Here is a 21,390-nt window from a genome sequence, read left to right as displayed (position 1 = left end):
GTAGGTTAGGTGGGCTTTGATCGGCGCAACATCGAGGGCCGAAGGGCCTGTACTGCGCTGTATTCTTCTATGTTCTATGTTCTATGTTCTAACTCGATGTCTGTAAGGAGTGAATGCTATCTGTTTCAATCTCAGGTGTTATCAAGGGAGAGGAATGGCTGGACATCAACATCTTAGGGATCTCCTTGGTTTGGAGGAGGAATGGGAGAACAGCAGGGCAGGCAATAACTTGCTTAATGAAACCCACTTTGAGTTCAGCCAGGGTCACTCAGCTCCTGACCTCATTACAGCCTTAGTTCACACATGGACAAGAAAGCTAAGCCCTGATGGGAAGTGACAGTGACATCAAGGCTACATTTGACCGAATGTGGCAACAAGGAACCCTAGCAAAACAGGATACAGGGGAAAATGCTCCACTGGTTACAGCCATTTTCACTGAAAAGGAAGGTGGTTATTTGCTGGAGGTCAGCTCCAGAACATCTCTACAGGGGTTCCGTAGGGTAGTGTCCTAGTGCCCAGCTATATTCAACTGCTTCTTCACTGATCTTCTCACGATCACAAAGTCAGAAATGGGGATGTTTGCTGATGATTCCATAATGTTCAATACCATTTGCAACTCCTCAGATACTGAAGTAGTCCATGTCCAAGACATGAACAATATCCAGGTTTGGACTGTCAAGTGGCCAGTAACATATACATCACAACAAGTGTCAGATAATTATCTCCAACAAGAGAAAATCTAATATCACCTCTTGATATTCAGTGGCATTACCATCACTGAATCCCTGGAGACTTCATTGACCAGAAACCAAACTGAACTCAGCACATGTGGCTGCAACAGCAGGTCATAGGCTAGGAACCCTGCAGTGAATAATCTCCCCCAAAGCCTGTACATCATGTCCAAGGTGCAGGTCAGGAGTGTGATGCAGGTCTAACAAGAGTCAAGAAGCTTGATGTCATTCCAGACGAAGCATCTCATGAGACTGGTACCACATCCACAGACTTATCCTTTCTGTCATTGATAATTAGTGGCAGTAGTGCGACGGACAGCTGGAACTGACAACCGGAAGCGGCAGATTCAAACCACTATAAATGCCGGAGGAAACATCACAGAAGTGCTTCACAGGAGGCTCCCAAGCACTGAGGATGTCACCTAGACAGGGGACAAAACGTCTGCAACACAAATCCCCAGCTCGGCAAACAGAACCACAACAACGAGCACCCGAGCTACAAAACTTCTCACAAACTTTGAGTAGTGTATACCGTTTACAAAACACGGTGCAGAAGTTCACCAAGGTTCCTGAGATAGCATCTTCCAGACCCATAACCACTAACACCTAGAATGACAAGGGCAGCAGATATATGGGGACATGCCAATTGCAAGTTCAGTTCAAGCCACTTACCATCCTGACTCGGAAATATATTGCCATTCCTTCAGGATTACTGGGTCAAAAACCTGGAAGTCTCCCCCAAACAATATTGTGGATCTACATTTACTAAAAGGATTGCAATGGTTGAAGCAGCAACTCAGCACCAACATCTCAAAAGCAACTAGGAGTAGGGAGTAAATAGTGGCTCAGTAAGTGATACACATATCCCATGAAAAAATGAAATAAAGGCTGAGTAACTCCAACTGTTACAAAGAACAGGAAGGTAACATGAACACCTTTACCACTGTATATATGGGGCATTCTTCCTCTTCTGGACCTCTTGAACAATGACCTCCACTGCTGTACCAGAGAACAAATGCATGGTCTCCCGCTGTTCCTAAACCATCCTGTTACCTGACAGTCATGCCTCAACATTAGTGGAAATGATGTTGAAGCTGACATTTAAGGAGACCAAAATTGTACACAGTACTCCAGGTGTAGCCTCACCAGCACCCTGAACAGGAAGGTCATGCCACAGTACTGAGTGGCGTTTTGGTGTCCTTACTTGAGAAAGGATGTACTGGCCCTGGAGGTTCACTAGATTGATTCCAGAATTGAGGGGTTTGGCTTATGAGGAGAAACTGAGTAGACTGGGATGAAACACATTGGAATTCAGTCACTGATTGCCAACCAGGAAAGCACTCATTTATCCCCAAGCTTTGCTTCCTGTTAGTTAACCAATCCTTGATCCATGCTAATAAATTGCCTGCAATACCTTGCATCTTTATCTTATTCAGCAGCCTTTTGCGTGGCACCTTGCTGAATCCAAAGGGTTGTGGAATTCTCTGCCCACTGAAGCAGTTGAAGTTGCCTCGTCAAATGTTTTTACGGTGAAGCTAGATTTTTGAACAGTAAAAGAATTAAGGGTTATGGTGAACGGATGGGTAAATGGAGTTGAATCCACAAGAAAATCCGCCATGATCTTATGGAATGGTGGAGCAGGCTTGAGGGGCCTGACTGTCTACTCCTGCTCCTATTTTGTATAGCCTTATGTTCTTACACTTAAATCATGACAATCATCATTTAGCTCCAAATTTGCACGCCAAACATACATTTTCAAACTGGGGTTTGTCTTATTAGCATATCCTCTATTTCATGTTAGTTTTTACCCTTTTACCAAAATAAGCCCCTCAGTGTTTTGCCAAATAATGACTATCAAAAGAGTGGTTCTGCTTTCTTAAAATAAATTCAGTCAGTATTTAGAAGGAACAATACAGTCAACACTCGCAAATAAATCCAGCCTATCTAATCATTCAGAGGAAGCAATACTTCAGCCCTTATATAAAAAAATGGAATTCTTTAATAGTTTACATGAGTGAAATTGAAAACTTGACATAACCACAGCAAACTATTTTAACGTTTCAAGGGAATGTTGTGAGTTTGTTCAAAAATAAACTTGTCAAATCTTGACCTATTGCAGAATGCAGGCAACATTGTGAAAAGTTATTAGTTCCTCTTAAGAATACCATTTCTGATTCAGGGATTAAGGAACATCGACATGGGTAGATCAGTTGTCCTACTGGAAATAAGGCATTAAGGTCTTACACATTTGTGAAATGTTTTAGTTGGAAGCATGAGACTTTCTCTATATGCACTATCACAGTGTGCTACCAGGCAACTATTTTGAGTTTTTCCAGTTCTTCACTGTATGAAGAGTTACTCAGATTCAGAACTCACACCTTCATAACTGAAAGTGTCCAGGTCTGGATGATGATAAACGCTTGCAGGTTAAATCAGAAGATATTTTAAGAACTTTTACTGTACCTGGTTCAAAGTGCTGTTTGAAATATAATCAAACAGTACCTGATCTGACCCAAACATCAACTGTGATTTCTCTTCACAGATGCTGCCAGACCTGCTGAGCTTTTCCAGTAATTTCTGTTTTTGTTCCTGATTTACAGTATCCACAGTGCTTTCGGATTTGAAAATCTGATCTACCATAGTCTAGGGTGTGTTATGATTCCAGGCTAAACGAGCAACTTTGCTGTGATCCCAGATGAGCCACCAAGTTGGGTTATGATCCCAACAAGACCACCAACTGTATATTACAGCCTGCCTAGGGGCCAATAACTTTTATTTTTAAAGTAGGCAAAAGATGAGATCTAGCGGACTTGCTATGAGAATATAAATTCACAAACAATGGCACTTTACAGTACAATTTAGAACAACATACAATCTACAATTAATTTCTAATACCCAGAATGAACTTGTGGTAAATATGGATAACACACTACAGTTGAACACACGCAGTTGCACATCAAATAGCAGATGCATTCAGGCCAGATTCTAAGAGTTCTTCCTCAAACGTTTATGATGCAGTTCCTCATCAAATCTCAACAAACTTCACAAGTTTTCAATTTTTCAATTCCGCTGATCTGGGTTTAAAACACTCTCTCAGTAGCTGTTCCATCATGGACTGCCTCAATAGCTCATGGACTGTTTTAGTCGATTACTCTCTGAGCCAGGTCTATGCCCCCCTCGACTCCTGTACTTATTCAGGAGCATAACTGCCGTTGTTGCTGATAGCTAACTTCACTAAGCTGCTTTCCCTATACACGAGTGTTTCTCGGTTGCTTAAGCAGACAGTACTCCTGAGTTTTTCAAAACACCTACCCCCCCTATTCTCAGCTCTCTGGGCTGATTAGTGGCATCCAGTTTCTGCGGGGCACCATAATTTTCAGGACATTTTAAAGCCCTGACTGAAACACCTAGTTATCAATTAACTCCTGGAATTTGGCCTGAATTCTAACACAAAGATATCCAAATGCTCTAAAATCTTCTCACTGGGTCTCCTACACAGAATATATAGAGATCAGTTGCTTTCCCTGCAATACAGGCAAAATCAGCAACTCTGACATGAATTTGACTGTCTCTTCTTCACCCAACCATGATCAATCATTGTCTGTCTCCCATAAACTCTTGTTCAGTGAGCCTGAATTACTCTGCATAATCTTGTGAGGATCTTCCACTCTGTCCCTCCCTCTTGCTCGGCAGAATTTAATAGTGCCACCTAGCAACGTTTAGACCAGAGTGTACTTAATACTGAGCACAAAACAAAATGGACATAGTTAGTGAGTTTCATCATATGTACAAACATACAAAACAGGAGCAAAGGTAAACAATTCTGCCCCTCAAGCTTGTTTCACCAATCAATATGAACACGGCCGATCTGTTTACTATTTCAATCCGGCGTTCACTCCCTTGCCTAACAAGAATCTATACAGATACATATTACTATCAACTATTAGGCTTACCTTATTAGTTCTGAACACCCTCAACCATTTTCTGGCTGCTTCCTTCTCAGTGTAGCTCCCACTCATCAGGGAAATTATGGCTCTGGGCTTTTCTCAGTCAGTCTCTCTCTTCTCTTCGAGCCCCAAGTTATTTTCCCCTCCATCCCCAGCATCAGTATCCCCTCCCTCCCATCCCCCATCCAACCTCTACATCCCATTGTCCCTCTGAAACAGTATCCACTGGGAGAAGTAAGCAGCATATCAACAATACTATGCCAGAATAGGACGAGCTCGATGACCTAGTTTATTCCAGTGTATTTTAAAATGTTAATATTTAAAATATTGTTGGACTTTTGGTTAAAAGGTGAGACTGCTGAATAGTCTGAACAGATTGTCGTGTTTGAAGTGGACCACTTTTCTCTCTTGCATAAAACAGCCTTTCAAAGTAAACACTTCATAAACTAACTGAACACAGCATTTGAAACTGTTCTCTACTTTGAAAAAAAATGGAAAAGCAATCAGATATATGAGAGTGAAGTGAAGCATTGCATCTGTTAGAGCTAATTAGTTGTTAGCCCAGGAAATTGTACATCATGTTCATGCTCAAACAGAATATAAGTTCCAACAATAGTCACAACTTGACAAAAACATGAAGTCTAATTCCATGCTTTTAGGAAAGGCTATAACTTTTGAGTAAAGTTTAACAAAGCCATTAGAAATTTACAAATGCAATTTTCAATGAATAAACGTAATCATTGAACAGCAAAATATGTAACTGCTGATTGTGTTATTCTGTTAAATATCTATTTTCTCCAGGTTACAACAATTGAGGAAAAATATTGCACAGAAAGTTTCCAAAGTTTTTGAAAAACTGATTGAATCAACTGATTCACTAATGACATGCAATGATAAAATATCGATATCAGTTTTGCCTATTATATTCATATTTCATATGAATTTATACACAGAGTAGACTTAGGCTATTCAGCCCTTTGAGCTGCTTTTACTATTTGAGAAGCACTTTTGTCTGTTGATATACTGATCCTCCATTAGTAAAATGTGAAATAGCAAGTAAGGACAATGTATATAAGAATCCCAAAACGTTAGCATGCAGAGATTGCAGGTAATTAAAACAAACAGAATGTTATCTTCTATTAAGATGGAGTTTAAGAGAGCAACTATTAATGCAATGTTGTGTCTCCACCTTCGAGTACTGTTTGGAGATACAAACAGTAGGTGTATGATTTGCGAGAAGCAAACATGCACAGCTTTGGAGCTGAACCTTTCTCTGGATTTGGGAAAACCCAGCCTGTGCACGTTTGTTTCACATAACCTATACACCTACCACTTGTGACTTCACAAGCTATTTCTGCCTCTTCATACCAGGTTTGAGTGAGCAGTGCTGTCTGTGAACTGGAGGAGGGAGCTGGGCTGGCTCAATTCTCAAATAAATGATCAAAATTCCAACAGCTTAAAGAACAATGGCACCTCACTATTCACGTTCCTCACTATGTTACCAGGTCAGCTGATGCCCTCTCAGATCCTCCCCTGCTTGAAATGAACCATCCGTGCCTCCTTAGATTACCTGTGCCATCTTTATGTCCCCTATTTAACCCCTATAGCCACTCACCCAAACTCCATGCAATATCAACGGAAAAGAGAGTCTTTGTGGAAAAATGAAACCTTAACAACTAATAAAGGCTTCAACATAATTGGTATTGAAAGAAAAATATATTATCATCGAAAAGGACCATGAAATATAGAGCTTCTTTACTTAACGTCAGGACTATATCCCTAAAATTCACAATTTTAAGAAAAAAAGACTTCAAGTGAAGAACTGAGTCCCATTGTAATCAATGGTAAAATGGAGGTAAGTTCTGTAGGGGCTTCCTTGGCAGATGAAAAACCATTAAGATAGTAATAAACAACAAAGTAAAATAAATTTAAAAATATAAAATAAAAATCTAATATATGTTACGATACTGTTAAGATTGACCAGGCTCCAAATAGTGCCAGCAGTTGTTTGACTCTCAGGATTACCTGCACTCACTGACTTCCATACTAAATGGAGAACAGGTCCTTAATTCCATTTCAGGAAGGAAGAAAGGACCCAGGGGCAGAGCTAGCAGTGAAGAGGGGGCCAGACCTGGACCATAAAGGTAAGAATAGAAGGCAGGAGATGAGGCCAGGGCAACACATCACCAAGAGACCAAGGCCAAGGGAAACTGAGTCTGTGGTAAGTGGAGACCAGGCAGCAAGTTTGGGACAAAACAAGGCCAAATGGAGCAAGCTGGGAGATTAGGCTGTAAAATATGTCCACAGCAAGACAAGGCCAGGCTAAGCAAACAGGACACATGGCTAAGAGGGAGACAAGACCACTTACCCATAATCAAAACAAAAGGGAGAGAATCTCTGGGATATAGACAGTGCAGTGTTAGACATTGATTTGTGATGGCGATGGAACATAGACAGCAAGTTGTTGAATAAATGCATGATACTGACTCCACATTACTTCAGTTTTGTCTGGCATTGAATATCTTAAAGTTGAACTTACCTTCACATTTGAGTCCCTGCCGCACTAATCCCCACAGCATCTCTCCACAGTGATCACAGAATGCAGGGGCTCTGTACGAATGGACAAACAAGGCGTGTGGTCGAATCTGGAAATCTTCAAATGTGGCAGCAGCTGCACATTACAAACGGAAGAAGAATTTAGGAATCACAAACAGTGAATTGCTTTTTTATACAATACCCATTAACTCGTGAACGGAGTTTGTTTTAGAAAGATTCCATAACTTTTTCCTACATCTACTCTAGAAGGGTATGATTTCAAGAAATGTAAAAGAAATGCAGGCATTTTTTCTAAATTAACCAACAAACTTTTAATAAATTGGATACTATGAAATAATCAGTTGTTCTATCGTGACTTGTTGCTATGGGAATTGACGGAATTGATTGTTAATTCTGAAAGCTATTGTTCAAAAGTGCTAGTAACAATGTCACTGGACTAGCTACCCTGAAGACCAAGAAACAGCCCTGAGCTCATTGGTGTTCCTATCCAGATTCTGGATTAGTGGTGCTGGAAGAGCACAGCAGTTCAGGCAGCATCCGAGGAGCAGTAAAATCGACGTTTCGGGCAAAAGCCCTTCATCAGGAATAAAGGCAGAGAACCTGAAGCGTGGAGAGATAAGCTAGAGGAGGGTGGGGGTGGGGAGAAAGTAACACACAGAGTACAATATGTGAGTGGGGGAGGGGATGAAGGTGATAGGTCAGGGAGGAGGGTGGAGTGGATAGGTGGAAAAGAAGATAGGCAGGTAGGACAAGTCATGGGGACAGTGCTGAGCTGGAAGTTTGGAACTGGGGTGAGGTTGGGGGGGGAGGGGAAATGAGGAAACTGTTGAAGTCCACATTGATGCCCTGGGGTTGAAGTGTTCTGAGGTGAAAGATGAGGCGCTCTTCCTCCAGGCGTCTGGTGGTGAGGGAGTGGCGGTGAAAGAGGCCCAGGACCTCCATGTCCTCGGCAGAGTGGGAGGGGGAGTTGAAATGTTGGGCCACAGGGCGGTGTGGTTGATTGGTACAGATGTCCCGGAGATGTTCCCTAAAGCGCTCTGCTAGGAGGCGTCCAGTCTCCCCAATGTAGAGGAGACCGCATCGGGAGCAACAGATACAATAAATGATATTGGTGGATGTGCAGGTAAAACTTTGATGGATGTGGAAAGCTCCTTTAGGGCCTTGGATGAGGTGTGAGTGCAGGTTTTACAATTCTTGCGGTGGCAGGGGAAGGTGCCAGGATGGGAGGGTGGGTTGTAGGGGACCGTGGACCTGACCAGGTAGCCACGGAGGGAACGGTCTTTGCGGAAGGCGGAAAGGGGTGGGGAGGGAAATATATCCCTGATGGTGGGGTCTTTTTGGAGGTGGCGGAAATGTCGGCGGATGATTTGGTTTATGTGAAAGTTGGTAGGGTGGAAGGTGAACACCAGGGGCGTTCTGTCCTTGTTCCGGTTGGAGGTGTTCATATCCAACCAAGTAACAGAATCACCATCGTGTGGAAGGAGGCCCTCAGCACATTCAGTCTGCACTGATCCTCTGAAAAGCATCCCACCTAGAACTAGCTCCCCTGTCCCTCCAACATATCCCTGTAACCCCATGTCTACCATGGCTAACCCAACTGTCTACACATCCCTGGACACCACAGGGCAATTTTTAGCATGGTAAATCCATCTAACCTGCACATCTTAAGACTGGGAGGAAACTGAAGCAGCCAATAGAAACTCATGGAGACACGGGGACAACATGCAAACTCCACACTGCCAGACAGACACTCGAGGCTGGAATCATACCTGCTGTGAGGCAATAATACTAACCACTGAGCCACCACGCCGACCCTGGGGGTCATCTGGTGAAATTTCAATTTGCTTAATAAATCTGGAATACAAAACTGCTGGCAATAATGCTAACCATGAATACATTATAGCAAAAACCTCCATGGGTCACTTTTCTCCTTTAAGGAAGGAAAGGTAACATCCTTATCTAGTCCAGTCCACATGTGACTCCAAACTCAGATCAATATAATTGGCACTTAACTGCCCTCTGTGATGACCTAGTAAACTGCTCAGTTCAATGGCAACTGGAGTTGAGCAATGTTAGACTTGTCCACAACAGTTACATCTCTATAAGATCATAAAATGTAGGGGCCAGAAGTTGCCCATTTGGTCCATCAATCCTGCTTGGTATGGCTGATCTGATAATCTTCAAATTACTTTCCTACCTTTTCCCTTGAACTTCTGCTTCCCTTACTGATTAACAATCTGCCTATCTCAGCCTTGAAATACTTAATGACTGAGCCTCTATGGTTTTCTGTGGTAAAGAACTCTACAAACACTCAGAAGAAATTCCTCCTCACTTCTGTCCTAACTGGGCAACCCCTTACTCCGAGGTTATGCCTTCTAATCCTATATTTGCCCACAAGCGGAAACAACCTTACTGTGTCGATCCTATGAACACCCCTAAAGATATTGTATGATTCACTGAGGTTCTCCCTCTTTCTTCTGAACTCCAAGGAGTATAGAGTCGATCTACTCAACTTCACCTTAGCAAAGGATCTCTCCACATTTAGGATCAGCCTTCTGAACCTTCTCAGCACTACTTTTAATGTTAGTGTATCTTTTCTTTGATAGAGGGACCAAAACTGTTCACAGGACTTCAACCATGTTCAAACTGGTATCTTACATAGTTTTAGCAAAACAATCCTATTTTAGAACTCTATTCCCTTTGAAATCAAGTCAACATTTCAGTTGTCTTCCCTATTACCTACTGAATTTGTATGCTTTTTTTGTGATTTATGCAAGGGACTTCCAAATCTCTTTGTGCTGTAGCTTTGTGCTATCTTCCTGCATTTAACTAATATTCAGCTCCAATACTCTTCCTGCCAAAGTACATAACTTTACATTATTTTTTCCCACGTTGTATTCAATCTGCCAAGATTTTGCTCAGTTGCTGTCAGAATCCCTCTGCAGACTCTTGGAGTCTTCCTCAGTACTTGCCTTTCCGCATATTTTTACGTCATCTGCAAACTTGTTTATAGTACATTTGCTTTTGTCATCTACGTCATTAATATTTATTGTAAATAATTATAGCCCCAGTACTGATCCCTGTGGCACTCCACTGGTTACATGTTGCCATCGTGAAACTGCCTCCCTTATCACAACTTTGTCTTCTAATAGTTAGCCAATCTTCCATCCATGCTAATGTACTACTTACTACACTATGGTTGACCATTTGCAATTTGCCTACAAGCACAATAAGTCCACAGCATCATCCTGATCTTACATTCATCCCTGGAACAGCTGGATCACAAGGATATGTACATCAGGCTCCTACTTATTAACGAAAAGTGTGGTGCTGGAAAGCACAGCAGGTCAGGCAGCATCCGAGGAGTAGGAGAGTCGATGCTTTGAGCAGAAGCTCTTCAATGCTGATGAAGAGCTCATGCTCAAAACGTCAACTCTCCTGCTCCTCAAATGCTGACTGACCTGCTGTGCTTTTCCAGCACCACACGCCAGACTCTGATTGCCAGCATATGCAGTCCTCACTTTCTCCTACTTATTGACGGCAGTTCTGCCTTCAACACCATAATTCCAAACAGATTCATCTCTAAACTCTCATATCGATGTCTCAACATGTCCACAATGATTATTACCATTTTTTATAGATGCACCATTGAAAGCATTCCAACTGGATGCATCACAGATTGGTATGGCAACTGTTCTTCCAAAGACTGCAAAAAAATACAAAAAGTTGTGAACATAGCCCAGTCCATCACTCAAATCAGCCTTCCATCCATTGACTCCATCTCTACTTCCTGCTGCCTCGGGAAAACAACCAATATAATCAAGAGGCCCCTCTCACCATGGTTATACTCTCTTCCATCCTCTCCTCTCAGGCAGAAGATATAAAAGTTTGTCTAGATAATGAATAAATTCAAAACTGCTTCTTCCCTGCTGTTATTAAACTTTTGAATGGATCTCTCAAATATTAAATTTAATGTTGGTCTTGCTGCCTGTGCACCTTCTCTGTAGCCATAACATTGTACTCTATGCTCAGTTCCATTACCCTATTGCACTTTGTATCACATGATCTGCCCATACTGTGAGCAAAACAAGACATTTCACTGTAACTAGGTACATATGACAATAATAAATCAAATTCAAATCTTATTAAAAAGGCTAATGTGTGTAACTTATTAAATGTCTTCTGGAAACTCAAAAACATTTACCCTTTATCCAGCTTTTTTTACTTTCTCAAATAATTCAAATTAATTAATTTTTCTTTCATTCTTTTTGCCTATATGATGTACTTCTCAATGTTCTGCAATTAGATCCTTTGTAATAGGTGCAACCATTTTCCCAATAACAGATGTTAAGCTAACTAGCCCCTAGTTACCGGTTTTCTTTGCTTCCTTTCCTTCTCAGGTAAAGATGCTATATTGGCAATTTTCTAATCCTCAAAAAAATTCCAATCTCATCAAATATAAATAACTGAAAGGAAAAGACTGCAAATTTGAGAGCTGGAAAAATGTAGTGTACAGCAGGAATGCTCCTGTGAGCTCAGTTGAAAAAAGGAAATTATATTGAAGAATAATAATATTTATGCGGCTCTTCTGTTATATTGAGTTTCGGAATGCCTGATGTCAACATTTGGTGTGCAGTGCTGTCACCCTCAGGGAAATGTTCGGAGATAACACCAAAACTAAAATGAGCGATTCTTCCTCACTGAATGACAACTTTTAAGCCTATTTGATTGGCACATGTTTCTTTCATGGACACAAAATTAGTCAAAACATGAATTAACGGATTGAGTGTGGTGACATGATAAAAGAAGAGTGTTTTTTGTCAGAATCAAGATGGCATACATTTTGGAGGAGATTGTGGAGGTGCTAGTGTTCCTATGTGCCTACGACCCTGAGTGGGGAGGTTGCAGCTTTACAAGACACTGCAGAGAAGCAGCCTTGGCAAGTTGCTGCAGTGCGTATTGTAGATGGTGCACACTGTAACCACAATATGCCTGTGTTGAAGGAAATGAATGTTTAAGTAGATGTGGGCTGCTTCGTCCTGCATGTTGAGCTTTCGACTGTTGTTGAATTTGCACTCATCCATGACAGTATTCCATCACAGTTGCATTGTGCCCTATTAAATTGGTGATGAAAAGTATTTGGGGATCAGGAGATAAGCCAGACATCACAGAAAATCTTACCATTAATGTCTTCACCAGCCATAGTATTTATATGGCAAAATCAATTACATTTCTGGTCACTGTTGAGCCCTCAACTGTTAATGATGAGGGACTTGGTGGTGGTCATGGCATTAAGTGTTAATAGAACCCTTAAAATGAATTCTTTACTTATAACTAATAACATAATTTGAAGGTTTAGATAAATAAGAGTATCTAGTATCCAGAGCCTTGGTAAGGCCACACCTTGAGTATAGTGTGCGGGTTTGGTCTCCTAGTCTGAGGAAGAACATTCTTGCTATTGAGGGAATCCAATGAGAGTTCACCAGACTGATTCCCAGGATGGCAGGAATGACATATGAGGAAAGACAGATTGACTGGGCTTGTACTCACTGGAATTTAGAACAATGAGCGGGGTTCTCATAGAAACATAAAATTCTGTTGGGACTGGACAGGCTAGATACAGGAAGAATATTCACGATGTTGGAGAAGTCCAGAAATAGGGGTCACAGTCTAAGAATAAGGGGTAAGCCATTAAGGACTGAGATGAGGAAGGATTTCTTCACTCAGCGTTGTGAACCTGTGGAATTCTCTCCCACTGGAAGGTGTTAGGGCCAGTTCATTAGATATATTCAAGAAAGAGCTGGACATGGACCTTGCAGCTAAAGGGATGAAGATGGGGAGAAAGTGGGAATGTGATACTGAGATTGGTACAGACTCAAAGGGCCGAATGGCCAATCTTGCACCAATTTTCGATGTTTCAATGTTTGGAAAGGGGACTGAATATGTCTGGACTCCCTGATTTCTCTATTCCCAATTCCTGCTTCTAAACTTGCTTCATCTAAAGCTGACTCCAGGTTCTGGCTTTTTTTGCTTCTGCACAAAACCTGCTCAGGCTTCTCTTTCATTGTGATCTGGTGAGCAAAAAAGCAAGAATCCCTGACACTTTACAATGACATAAAAGATCCACTTGTGAACAGGTATTAAAGATCTGGCATATGCTTATTTGAATTCATTCTGCTTTTTTGCACCTCTTGGTAGGAACCAAAGCATATGATGATGATGAAAAGTCACACTGCAGCACAATACAGAGAAGTAAAAACACGTTCTCAAACAATGTACTACAGCTCAGCTGAACCAACGTATTCTTTCACCTTGTTGATCCCCAAAAAGGGGGACACTTCCCAGTAAATTATTTCAGCCATCAGAAACGAATGGCAAAGATACAGACATAGCAAAATGCTGTCATTTATTTGCCAAAGGTCTTTTAATAACACTTCATTAATAAAAGAAACAACCAAAATAGTGATCTCGCAGGTAGGAAGGTAGATTTAATTTAATATAATTTAGTAGGTGCAGAAACTTGATTGATTGTTAATATTACAGCAGCATGAAATTACTGGGGGAAGTGCGCTGGTGTGTGGGCTGCATTCTACTCACCTATTGCAGGATGAATGGCATTTCATTCTTTAGGACACATTCCCTTAGGTAATAGTTCTTCCTGACACAATGAATTATAAAATGCTTTATTTTGCAAAAGGAAAGGGGGCGTTTAATGTGGACCAATTTATTTGAATTATGGCTTGCAGACATTTGAACAATAAAGCTAAGAAAGAGCTAAGAGACATATGAATAGGAGAACAAATACTTCTGGCATAGGGCTCTACTTTATAACATTAAAAGGCAATGGCAATTTTCATACATTGCTTTGTTCTCTACTGGTTATCCAAAAATAATAGCACAAAATTCTAGGGCAAGGTTTTAATCCTGTTGCATTGCTAGTGTGGAGCATAATGATCTAAGCCAGTAGTGTTCAGAAGTTCAAGAACACTCATTAATGTTGGAAAGCACATGTTGCAAAACAACATGCTTGATTGAATAGTGTTAGGATTGTGCAGATTGTTAATATGGTCTTCATAAGCCACACAGCAACACAGTAGAACTTTCATTCTATGTTTTGCTAATCTCATTAGCACTGTGCATTTGATTTTCCATTAATTAGTTCTGAAATATTGCGTCACTGGAGAATCTGGTACTCACTGCCTATCTCTTGTTGTCTTGAGAAAATGGTAGTGGACTGGATGGAATCATTGCATTTCATGGTGGTTTGATTAAATAAAGTGATTTGCTAGACCATTTTGCGGGCAGTTAATCGTCAGCCACATTGCTGTGGGACTTACAGACTTGACTGGGTAAGGAAGGCAATGTTATATGAGGTAATGGTTCTGAAAAGGTAAACAAAGGAGACCTCATTTTTTTTTTATTTCAAAAATATACTTTATTCATAAATGATTTGATGGTCTGTACATTGGATCATGCCATACATATGTCCATATTTACAAACACAGATTCGACTTTATTCTTGTCCTTTACAATCCTGTGCATTTTTTCAATCTTGTATATATACATATATTTGGCTGAGGCATCAGCAGAGCCCAAGAACTGCTGATAAGACCGTGCTGATAAGACCGTGCTGATAAACTGATAAGAACAGAATTTTTTTTTTTTTTTTTATTTCAAAAATATACTTTATTCATAAATGATTTGATGGTCTGTACATTGGATCATGCCATACATATGTCAATATTTACAAACACAGATTCGACTTTATTCTTGTCCTTTACAATCCTGTGCATTTTTTCAATCTTGTATATATACATATATTTGGCTGAGGCATCAGCAGAGTCCAAAAAAAAACGTCTGTATGGGCCCCCTGTTCTTCTTTCGGCAGGCCGATCTTACACGGTGGTCTTTCCCCACCGCGCCTTGGCGGCAGCTGCCCCAAGCTTCAGCGCGTCCCTCAACACGTAGTCTTGGACCTTGGAATGTGCCAGTCTGCAACACTCGGTCGGGGTCAACTCCTTCAGCTGGAAGATCAACAGGTTTCGGACCGCCCAGAGAGCGTCCTTCACCGAGTTGATGATCCTCCAGGCGCAGTTAATGTTCGTCTCGGTGTGAGTCCCGGGGAACAGGCCGTAGAGCACGGAGTCCCGCGTCACGGCGCTGCTCGGGACGAACCTCGACAAGCACCACTGCATTCCTCTCCAGACTTCCTCTGCATAGGCACATTCCAGAAGGAGGTGTGTGACAGTCTCGTCCCCCCCGCAGCCACTTCGAGGGCAGCGTGCGGTGCGGCAGAGAGTCCGGGCGTGCATAAAGGATCTCACAGGCAGAGCCCTTCTCACCACCAGCCAAGCCACGTCTTGGTGCTTGTTGGAAAGTTCTGGCGATGAGGCATTCTGCCAAATGGCTTTGACAGTCTGCTCAGGGAACCGCTCGACAGGATCCGCCCTCTCCTTTTCCCGAAGGGTCTCAAGGACGCTACGTGCTGACCACTTCCTGATGGACTTGTGGTCAAAGGTGTTTTTCCTCATAAATATCTCCACGAAGGACAGGTGATACGGAACGGTCCAACTACTCGGAGCGTTCCGCGGCAGCGAGGCCAGGCCCATCCTTCGCAACACCGGGGACAGGTAGAACCTCAGTACGTAGTGACACTTGGTGTTTGCGTACCGGGGATCCACGCACAGCTTGATGCAGCCACACACAAAGGTGGCCATCAGGGTGAGGGTGGCATTGGGCGTGTTTTTTCCCCCATTGCACCGGTCTTTGTACATTGAGTCTCTTCGGACCCGGTCCATCTTTGATCTCCAAATGAATTGGAAGATGGCCCGGGTGACTGCGGCGGCACAGGTCCTGGGGATAGGCCAGACCTGTGCCACATATAGCAATACTGAGAGTACCTCACACCTGATGACCAGGTTTTTTCCCGCGATGGAGAGCGACCGTTGCCCCCATCTGCCTAGTTTCTGTCTCATCTTCCTGATCCGCTCCTCCCAGGTCTTGGCGCACGCCCCAGCCCCCCCGAACCAAATACCCAGCACCTTCAGGTGGTCAGTCCTGACGGTGAAGGGGATAGAGGATTGGTCGGCCCAGTTCCCGAAGAGCATGGCCTCGCTCTTGCCTCGGTTTACCTTGGCCCCCGAGGCCCGTTCGAACTGGTCGCAGATGCACACGAGTCTGTGCACGGACAGCGGATCCGAGCAGAAAACAGCGACGTCATCCATGTACAGGGAGGCCTTAACCTGCAGGCCCCCGCTGCCAGGAATAGTCACCCCCCTCAGGCTCGCATCCTTCCTGATGGATTCGGCAAATGGCTCTATGCAACACACAAACAAGGCGGGTGAGAGGGGGCATCCCTGCCTGACTCCAGATCTTACAGGGAAGCTATCTGATTCCCACCCATTGATTGAGACTGCACTGACAATGTTGGTGTAGAGCAGTCTGATCCAATTTCCGATTCCCTCCCCAAAGCCCATTTTGGAGAGGACATCCCTCATATATGTATGCGATATCCTGTCAAAGGCTTTCTCCTGGTCCAGGCTGATGAGGCAGGTGTCCACCCCCCTGTCCTGCACGTAGGCGATCGTATCCCTGAGGAGTGCGAGACTCTCAGAGATCTTCCTGCCCGGTACAGCACAGGTTTGGTCCGGGTGGATCACCGATCCCAGAGCAGACCTGACCCGGTTGGCGATGACCTTTGACAGGATTTTGTAGTCTGCATTTAACAGTGAGATCGGTCTCCAATTTCTAATTTCCTCCCTCTCCCCCTTCCGCTTGTAGACGAGGGTGATGATGCCTTTCCTCATGGATTCACTCATGGTACCTGCCCGGAGCATACTGACATACACCTCCAGCAGGTCCTGGCCGATCAAGTCCCAAAGAGCGGAATAAACCTCGACCGGTAAGCCGTCGCTTCCGGGAGTTTTATTCTTTTCGAAGGACTCGAGGGCCTTGGTCAGTTCATCCAGAGATAGCGGCTGGTCCAGCCTCTCTCGTGTTCCGTCACCTAGGACCTCCGTGATAGAGGACAGGAACGACTGGGAGGCCGCGCTGTCGGTCGGCTTCGAGTCATACAGGCTGGCGTAGAAGGATTTGCTGATCCTCATGACGTCAGCCTGAGATGACGTTACCGAGCCATCTTCTTTCTTCAGGCTGCTGAGCACGGAGCTCTCTTTGTGCACCTTCTGGAAGAAGAAACGTGAGCACGTCTCGTCCTGCTCCACCGAGCGGACCCTGGACCGGAAGATTATCCTGGAGGCCTCCGAGGCAAAGAGCGAGGCTTGCTGGCCCTTCACCTCCTTGAGGTCCTCCGTGACATCCACCCCCATCGTCTGCAGCAGGAGCAGGTTCTGCATACTTTCCTGGAGCTGGGACAGTTTTCCCCGCCTCTCTCTCGCCTCCTGGACACCTTTGAGGATAAAGAACCTCTTGATGTTCCCTTTTACCGTTTCCCACCAGTCCGCTGGAGACTCAAAGAGGGGCTTCACGGTTCTCCAACCTGCGTAATCCCTCTTGAGCTCTTCGATGTTTCCCGGGGTCAACAGCTTAGTGTTCAGTTTCCACGTTCCCTTGCCCGCCCGCTGTTCGTCTTGTAGGTGACAGTCGGCCAGCAGGAGGCAGTGGTCAGAGAAGAACACCGGCTTGACGTCGGTGGATCTGACCGAGAGCGTTCGGGACACAAACAGGTAATCTATCCTTGAGCGGATAGACCCGTCTGCCCGTGACCAGGTGTATCTACGCTGCGCTCCGTCTGCAGGGGCGCTGAAGACGTCGTGCAGCTTGGCGTCTTTGACCGTTTCCATCAGGGCCCTGGACGTAGCGTCCGGTTTACTGTCCCCCCCGCCGGATCGTCCATCAGCATCAATGATGCAGTTGAAGTCTCCGGCCAGAATGACCGGCCTGGACGTAGCCAGCAGCAGTGGAAGCTGTTGCAGGACGGCCAACCGTTCACTCTTACCCACTGGGGCGTACACGTTGATTAGTCTCACGGGAGCGTTTCTGTATTTGACGTCCACGACGAGGAGGCGCCCGCCCACCACCTCCTTAACCTCGGAGATGGTGAAGTTGCCTCCCCGCAACAGGATACCCAGGCCGGAGGCGCGGCTATCGTTGCCCCCCGACCACACTGACGGCCCGTGGGCCCACAAGCTCGACCATCTCCTGTAACTGCTGAGGTGCGGTATCCCGCACTCCTGCAGAAACAGGACATCGGCTTTGACGTTGGCCAGGAAGGCCAGCGTTGAAACACATCGCGTAGCCGCTTTAATGCTACGCACATTTATGCTGGCAATTTTAAACCCCATTTTAACAGTTTGCGGGGTTACCAGTGTCCATTTTCTTCTGGTCTTGCTCCAGTGGGGTAGCTGCGTGCATCCCCGTGGTGACAGCAAACTGCTGGACCTTCCCAGGGCTGAGGTAGTTGTCCGGCTCCACGCTGGAGTCATTTCCCCGCTCTGGTGTCATCGTGTCAGACCCAGGGTCCGCATCGCCCCGTTCTCCATCTGACATCAGGGCTGTCACTGGGACGCTGCTCCCAGTTCCCTGGAGCTGTGGGCCGGTGGGTACCCCTTGGTTCTCACCGGGTAGGGGGAGGCCTTCACCCATCCCCTCAGAGGGATCGTCTTTTCCTTCTTGGGCGGTGTTGCCCTCCTTTCTCCCCACGGCGCTCTGCCTCTTCCTCCGGAGGCGACCCTTCTTGCGCCCGTCCTCACCCTCGGAGGAGCTGCCTGTATCCTCCTCTTGGAGGTGTCTCTTCCCCCTTCGCTTGGTGGCTTTGGGGCCCTCGAGAGGTTTCCTTTTCCTGTTTTTAACGATAATCCACTGCTCTGCCTCCTTTGATCCCTCCTCTTCCATTTCCTCCGTCAGTCTTGCAGGAGCTTGGGTCGGCTGCTGCATCTCCCCGCTGTCTGCTGCCTGCTCCTCTACAACTTTCCCTTCCTTCTGGGTGCCTCCAGGCACCGTTCCTTTGCTGATTCGCGGTACCTCGTTAGACTTTGTCGGTCCGCGGCTCGTGTTGCCACCTCCGGCCATCTGTGCGTAGGTGGCGGCTCCTCGTCTCGGGCAGGCCTTGTACATGTGGCCCGCCTCCCCGCACAGGTTGCAGCTCTTTTCCTCCCGACAGTCCTTTGTCAAGTGACCCTCCTGTTTGCAGTTCCTGCAGATGGTCACTTTGCAATCCACCGCCACGTGTCCCGACTTCCCGCAGGTTCGGCACACTTTGGGCTGCCCTGCATATGTCAGGTAGCCTCTGCTCCCTCCGATTGCGAAGCTCGAGGGTGGGTGGAGGATGTTCCCACTGTCATCGGCCCTCAGAGTTACCTTGACCTGCCTCTTACTGGTCCAGATCCCAAAGGGGTCGATCACATCGGTGGCTTCTCCCTCGACTTGGACGTACCTTCCCAGGAAGGTCAGGACATCAGCCGCTGGAACGTAGGGGTTGTACATATGGATTGTAACAACCCGGTTCCTCTGTGCAGGAAGCACACACAATGGCGTCGCCGACAAGATGGAGAACAGCGGCTCCCCTTCCTTCTCCTTGAAGACCTTCAGGAGCTGTTCGCACTGCTTCACGCTTCTGAAGGTCACATCGAAGTAGCCTGCCCCAGGGAAATCCTGCAGACAGTACACGTCTGCGGCTGCAAGGCCGCAACACTCCAGCAGAACTTTCTTCACAAACAAAGGAGACCTCATTAGCCTCCAGCCTACCTAATGATGTGATAAAGTAGAGTGTTTTCATATTTCATGGGATAAAGACCTATGTCCACAGGTCACTTCTTAGTCTTGGTAACATTTATTGTACCAACTAGTGACTGGGTGCCAACATGTAATAAGCCGTATCTTGTTTAAGATGAGTGCCTCATCTCATTGAGACCCAGTTGACGGCAGTAAACTACCCAACCACAGCGACCAGTGGTTGGCAACTCCCAGCCAAATGCAAAACAATGACCAATGAACAATGGAATGTAGCTGTACAGAGTCAATTCCAGCAAACCCAGCAGAAATTTCTGTTTAGAGCTTTAAAGACTTTATGGCTTTAAGGTCTAGTCATATAGTCTGTCGTCATCAGCTGAGCAATGAGATAACTTTTACAGAAAAGAATGGAAGATCAACAAGTAAGAAACAGCACTTATTGATAAAATCTTACAATTTAGACTTGGTAAGAAGCACTGAAGCATGTCTGATTTAGAAGCTAGTTACACCTTGCAGTTACAGATTCTACTTGGAAGCAAACATTTGGAGGAGCAGTCTTTATTAGTGGTTCAGCTAGGAAACAAGGAGGCATCAGAGCTCCATGACTAAAGTTAAAATTTGCTGCTTGTCAAAGAAAAATTTAAATTTATGGGGCAAAACAGGCCGAGGAATTTAGGAGTTGAGAAAAAAAATGAATGTTTGAAAATCCAGGACCTAGAAGTAATTTAAACTGAGATTGCAGCACTGGTAACATCCTTAAGCCAGAATTAAGGTAACACGAGGTGATGTAAAATGGAGGAAGATAGTAAAAAGCAGGCAATCATAATTTAAACCACAGTTCAGGGAAGAAATTATTAAAGCTGCAGGTTTTATTGGGAATATCATGGAAACAGTCAAACATTATTTATTAGGCTTTAAAAGGCAGGAAATAGCAATTCACATTGTCCCTAGACGGTTTGAAACCTCCATTTGTCTGCAATAAATGGGGAAAACTCCAGTTTAGCTGAATAAGATAGGAACACCCACCCTGTTGCAAAAACGCAGGAAAATCCCCAGTAAACAGTACTAAGATACAACATTGCTATATTACAGTATTTAAGGCTTTAAATTCAGGAAGGAGAAAGTGAGGACTACAGATGCTGGAGATCAGAGCTGAAAATGTGTTGCTGGAAAAGCGCAGCAGGTCAGGCAGCATCCAAGGAGCAGGAGAATCGACATTTCGGGCATGAGCAGGAATGAGAAGGGCTCATGCCCGAAACGTCGATTCTCCTGCTCCTTGGATGCTGCCTGACCTGCTGCACTTTTCCAGCAACACATTTTCAGCTTTAAATTCAGGAAAATAATCTCTTCACCAATGTAAACAAAATGAAAGAGCTAGTCATTGACTTCAGGACGCGGAGTGGAGGACACACCCTTGTCTACATCAATAGTGCTGAGATGGAGATGGTCGAGAGTATCAAGTTCCT

At 44.6% G+C, this 21,390-nt stretch overlaps 1 protein-coding gene across 2 annotated transcripts in view; it reads right to left on the bottom strand.

Moving 5' to 3' along the window:
- prkd1 (protein kinase D1) overlaps positions 1 to 21,390 on the bottom strand; it is a 350,796-nt gene that overhangs the window by 108,809 nt on the left and 220,597 nt on the right. For both annotated transcript variants that reach the window (XM_072569008.1, XM_072569009.1), the window contains one exon: positions 7,218 to 7,349. In XM_072569008.1, coding sequence (XP_072425109.1) covers positions 7,218 to 7,349 — 132 coding nt within the window. The remainder of the gene's footprint in view (positions 1 to 7,217; positions 7,350 to 21,390) is intronic.

The sequence above is a fragment of the Chiloscyllium punctatum genome, chromosome 4 (assembly GCF_047496795.1).
Source record: "Chiloscyllium punctatum isolate Juve2018m chromosome 4, sChiPun1.3, whole genome shotgun sequence".
Taxonomy (NCBI): domain Eukaryota; kingdom Metazoa; phylum Chordata; class Chondrichthyes; order Orectolobiformes; family Hemiscylliidae; genus Chiloscyllium; species Chiloscyllium punctatum.
The sequence above is the reverse complement of the archived record's forward strand: the minus strand, read 5'-3'. Positions and strand labels throughout refer to the sequence as shown.